At 37.5% G+C, this 6000-nt stretch overlaps 1 protein-coding gene across 1 annotated transcript in view; it reads right to left on the reverse strand.

The window, feature by feature from the left end:
* The window catches only part of LOC131382511 (IQ domain-containing protein J), a 181899-nt gene extending 177964 nt beyond the window's left edge, over nucleotides 1-3935 (reverse strand). Inside the window, exon 1 of the mRNA XM_058434624.1 lies at nucleotides 3800-3935. Within this exon, the coding sequence (XP_058290607.1) occupies nucleotides 3800-3808 (9 nt within the window). The 5' untranslated portion in view covers nucleotides 3809-3935. The remainder of the gene's footprint in view (nucleotides 1-3799) is intronic.
* Between the last annotated feature and the right edge of the window lie 2065 nt (nucleotides 3936-6000).

Below are 6000 nucleotides of genomic sequence, written 5' to 3' on the forward strand. Positions count from 1 at the left end.
TACGGGACTTTCAGGATCTTCCTCAACTTTTAAGCCACAGCCATGCTCTTTCAGGGAACCCCCAGCCAGTGACTGAGCATAGCAGGGGTACTAGGCCTGGTCATTTCTGCCCACTGTGAGACTCCTTTAATCGGCAATCTTCCCTCCAGAGGTTGCCACTGGGTTGGGTGAGATTTTGTCAGATCTGCATTGTGTGGTCAGAAGGCTCTCCCTGCCCAATTTTGCTTCCTTCCCCATTTGTCTTTACTCTCAAATAAACCACTTGCACTACTAATTCTGTCTCAGAATCTCTTCCCAGAGAACCTAAATGACACACCCAATGAACAACCAGCCATATCAATCTGGACCTGGAACTAGAGATGAAATAAGCTAACTGTGATTTTTTTGTGTAGTGGCTAGAAGGCTGGGATCTAGAATCTGCGTTCAAATCCTCCATTTCTGACCTTATACAAACTCAGACAAGTTAATTAAACTTCTCCGTACCTCAGTTTCTTCACCAGTAGAATACGGATATTAATAGTAAATGAGGACTATATAAGATAGTGCATTTAAAGTATTTAGTGCAGTGCCTGGCCCATAGCTGGCCCATAGTAAATACTCAATAAATATGAATTAAAATTATTATGTAGACTTTAAAATGCATTTACAGAGGTTGTTTGGCATAACAAAATAGGAAAAATGTTTACTTAATCAAATAATTTTCCACAGACTCTAATAAGGTTAGTGAATATTAATTTTGAAAAATTTAAAGCCCAACTTTGTAATTTTTTTAAATTTGATTTCCTCTTACTTCCAATATGGCTCCTCTCTCCATACAATGTCATCACCTTCTTGTCTCCTCCCGTGATTTACTTCTCCTTTCTTTTCCATGCACGCCAAATTCTCCTATTCCTCTCCTTTCTATCAATTTTTGCTAATAACCTCCTCCCCCACTTGGTTGAGAACTCATCTTCTCCAGAGAGTCTTTCTTGACCAGCATGCCCTCCCCACCCTAACTGTGATTGTTCTTCGCTATTGGCAAATGCTCCCAAGGATTTTGTCCTTTTGAAACTAAGTAGTACAAAAAACAAAAAATTCAATGCAATTCTCAAACCATATTGAAGGTGTCTTGCCTACATAAATAATGGTTAATAATGAAATAGCAGGAATGGTATCTTTAAACAGGAGCTTCCCTCCTTGACACCTCCTTTTGTCCCAAAGCTAGAAGCCAGCTTGGCAATGTGATGCTTAATAAATGCTTACTTAAAGGATGAATATTTTCAGCTATGGATGCATGGTCAGCCTACAAATTATATTTTGTATGTCTTCATTCTATATGTGAGCCTTAAAAATAAAATGTTTGTTAAAACAGTCCCGGTCACATAATAGGGAAACTACTGTATGGGGGGAAGTAAGTGTTTTGCAATCATTTTAGGTATTTTGGGGTAATACAAATTTGTCTCATAAAATAAAGGCCTGGTCTACAATATGTCTAAAGCCAGTAGGAGGTCATACTTAGAGACAGATGGCAAATGCAGCATTCTTTCCTCTCACTTTTTAGTACACATGATATTCACTACAAAATGGCACTGAATGTTTTTCTGTTACCACACAGTACTACATAACCTCTGAAAAACAAAACCTCTTTTTACACCTATGAAACCTCAAACAAAATAATTGACTTCAAAAGTAAAGTGAGAGTATTTTGTAATGTGATTGAAGGCAAGAATATTTTTACACAGCTTAATATTTCTATATATGTATTTATGCATATTGCAATACACATGAAAAAAGGTGCTAGTAGATCTTCAGCCATCCTATTCATTCAATTCAAAACCTTCATTAAGATATTTACATTCAAGGCAAGATTCCTACATTGAATAAAGCTCAATCTTAGGTTCATTTATAACATTGGAAATGAATAGGACCTAAAATAGAAATCAGTTACACACAGAGCAATATATGAGTATAACATTAATAGCCTACACAGATTTTTTAATGGCTCCTAATATAATATGCTGTTTCAAGGGGCCATTTCTACATACTGAAATGCATTTTTACTGTACTATTATACTTTAATTATAAATTGAACATGGTTGATAAAATCAGCATTTAGAGTTATTTAAATTTTTAAAAATATACATAATCCTCTATAAGTACACAGCTCTATATGTGATAAAATATTAGATCTTGGATGTAAAAAGTGAAAGTAGCTTTTACACTGACCTTAATAATGTTCATTTTTATTGTTACAACTCAGTCAACTCTTTTACCAAAGTTTACAATTGTCCACAATGCAAAGTAAATCAAAAGCAATTGCTGCTTTTATGATCATTATCATGAAGCAAAAATAATAGCCAATATGAAATAATTAACCTATTTACTACCTCATCTTAAATATATTAAGAAACTACAAGATGGCATTAATACCATCCTAATCTGCTCCACTTAACAAGTTAATATTTAAGATGCTTCCATTTTCAAGTATCACTACCCACTGTACATTTAGAAAACCTACTTGTGAAAAACTATTTTAATTTCTTAGAAAACTACTAGTTCAAAGAAAACCTACTTTGTGAATGCTATTTGACTTGCTACCTCATTTTCTCTTCTTTACAACAATTAGTTAATACTGATCTCAAAAAGAGCATAATGCAAAGTGAAAGAATTATTATAATCTGAAGACCAGAAAATAAGTTTCTATTACAAAAGTAAGCAATACTCAAGATCAGTTATTTTTAAGCATATAGCACATTGTAGTCATAATTAGCTCACCGCCAGTTAGAAATATATACACATTTTCCAAAATGACTCTTTTAAATATAGTGTTGCAAGTATCTTTCTAGCTTAAGAATTTGAAATAGCAATTAAGTATGAACCTTGAATAATTCGTCTTTATAACTAGAAGAGCAAGTCCCAAGGATGTAAATCTCACACAGTGAGACAAGGGATGCTGAATGTATTATTAATTGCTAAGTAATCTCTTAATTTTAGAATCTAGCACCCAACACTAGCAAATAAATAATGTGATTTATGAGCCTGCACTCTCACGCTACTTTACTAGAGTTCAATAAACACATGCAGATCCTAAATGTACAGTGTGAATGTGATTCCTACAAGCCAGAAAACATAGAAGGATTTGGCTATAGCAAATCTACCCCATCTACTTATTATTCAAGCACTAGTATTTAGAATACCTAAAATGCCTGCTGAACACTGCAGATCAACGTCCCCCTGGGATTCTCCAAAGCAGAACCACATCTCTTCCCCTCAGTGCTTACTGAGTTTTAAGAAGGCAGGTAACATGGGGTAGAAATTCTTGTGCAGCAGCAATATAACTCTTCTCTCCCAATTTTCAAAAATCAACACCTCCTCCCCATACACACGCGCACACACACACACACACACACACATACACACACACAAGAAAGGAGGGCTTTTTAAATAAGTGTTAAAACATACCATTTGCATGGGTGTGAAAAATGTATTTTTCCTCTACTTGCTGTTGTTAAGATATTTACAGATCTGACTAGAAAATCTGGATGTTCATAAAAAGTGTTGGTTTCAATGAGATTCCTTTAGTGAAATCTGTCTGCACAGACACATGTATACATAAATAATACATATTTATGCACACATGCCTACATTAACAAGGACACATGCACACACACCTAGACCAATAATTAAGCCCACACTGTTCTATACGCTTTTTGACATTTTTTGCATGCATGTTAATTCAGAAGACAGAATTTTTAAAAATAATAAGCAGCTGCATATAATGCACATCAAAGTGGCATGTTTAGAAAAGCAAATACATTACCAGACGCATTTTGAAGTTTCTGGAACACCTGCAGGTGAAAGGAGACTGGATCGGATGCTGGCACACTGTATTCCTCAGAATCACAGAGCTCAATGTGACTGTGGGGGAATGTGAGGCGAGTGTGAGGCTGGAAACCTTTGAGCTGAGCTCACTCTAGGCATCAGAAAGCCTCAAAGAGGGGAAAGAAAAAGGCAGCCCACAGACAGCTAGATGAGAAACTTCTGGCACCTCTCCAGCTCAGGAATGAATTCTCTGTAATTTGGAGACGTATAGTGATGGAAATGAAGAGAAACTTGGATTTACGGGTGAATTTGCTCAGCCATGCAGAAATAGGCAGGTAACAGCCTCTCAGCTCATTTTAAAACAGTCATTCAGAAACAAGACTGAATCAAAAAATTAAGAGGCATCCTGCTTTTGAAAAAATGAAAACGCTACTCCAGCCAGCTTCCCTAGATACCTTTACAAACTTGAAATGGATCATTCTATCAGCTATTTGTTGCACATTTTATTAATCCCAGTGCAGAGGTAAACTGGAAAATCTAATTCCTTTTATGTAGAAAACTAGATTTATTGCTTCTTTTTATAATGCACTTTAGACATATAAACACATAGATTTACTTGCAGAGTTCTCGTTTCTCGTGTAAAACCACTACTGTTTGGTCCAGATACAATGCTAAAAGGCTTGTTCACAGCTTTTCAAGGAAGTGGAGAAAAAAAAATGTTTAATACTCAGAAGCTGAGCTGAGTACTGATATTTAAATGTACAGTTTGAAGCAAAGAGTGTATAAAGGAAGAGCCCTGAGCCATTAAGTGGTAGCTAAGAGGTAAGATTATATACAAGCATTGAGCAGGCAGGTGGCTTAAGTCTATAAATTTATACATAATTAAGGATAGGAAGAAAAGGGATTTGGCAAATTAAGTTCTTAGAGACAATAGCTGTTATTTTGTTTAGGTTTACAAATAGGCTAATAATTTCTGAGGAGCACAAGTGGACATCACCTTGTCTGAAGAACTCCTAAACCTCACAAATAGAGAGCGAGGTCGAAGGCATTGCACAGTGGCAATCTATATTCAAATGTAATGAGGAGGAGGACGATATTACCGTGAAGAATGTTGTCATATTACATTGTGCCTGTGTGGCTTAACTACTCATCCAGCCTTGCAAATGGCCATTTGCCTGGACTCAATAGCAAACGTGCTATTGATGGGTGGGAGGAGGTGGGAGGCTGATTTTATTTGTTTTACCAAGGACACTCCTTTGGGAGGTTCGGGGATAAAATGCCTGGGCTGAGCATGGGAGTCATTGTGTTCAAGGCCACACATGCCTATAGTAAATTTGAAGTGGAATTAATGATGACCAATTAAGCTATTTATTATTTTAACTCTTGAGGTCAAGGGCAGAACAGTATTTATGTTTATTGATAAAGAGTCAATGGTCAGACTGCTGCAGAAGGCCAGACTCACCTTTAAGCATGCTCGATTAATACGTATTGACCGAGGCACCGCCAGTCCCCCTCACATTCCAGTGCTCAGGCCTGTTTGCCTAGATTCCGTTCTTATCTCTCCACTGCCATTTGCTTCATCCATTCGTTCAACAAATATCCACTGAATTACACATCAGATCCTGTGGAGAACACAATGACCCTTAAGATGAGAACTCCCTCAAGGGGCTTACCATTGTCAAATAGTACCACAAGGGACTCAGCAGAGGATGGACACAACAGAATTACTTACAAAACTCATGCTCACTGCCATCTCTTGCACTGTGGATTACACTAGGTAGCATGAGGCAAGCAGAGTTCGGACGTGTGTTTTGAAACCCTCTCCAGGCGATTCTGATGAAGTCCTCCCTCTCACCCATAACAGCAACTGCAATTCAAGACTGCTGTTACAGAGCCTTGGAGTCATTCAGGGAGGAAGGCATCCCATCCACCACTGCCTCCAGACTCAAGTAACACAGCTGCTCAAGCTGACCTGCACTTCTGCTCTTGTGGATCCCTCTACCACAGGAAGGTCTGGACTTCCTTGGTTCACCCAGAGCCTGAGTGCACAAGGCTGAAAATGGATTTGGAAGCCAAAGCTGAAGGCAAAAGAAACCCCAAATCTTTTGGTTCATTTGTATAACCTCTCTGGGCCTCTGTTTTGTTTTGGTTTGATTTTAATCTGTAGAATGAGAGGCCAGGGCAGGCTTTGAGTCCATA

Source organism: Hylobates moloch, unplaced genomic scaffold (genome assembly GCF_009828535.3).
Source record: "Hylobates moloch isolate HMO894 unplaced genomic scaffold, HMol_V3 SCAFFOLD_35, whole genome shotgun sequence".
Taxonomy (NCBI): Eukaryota; Metazoa; Chordata; class Mammalia; order Primates; family Hylobatidae; genus Hylobates; species Hylobates moloch.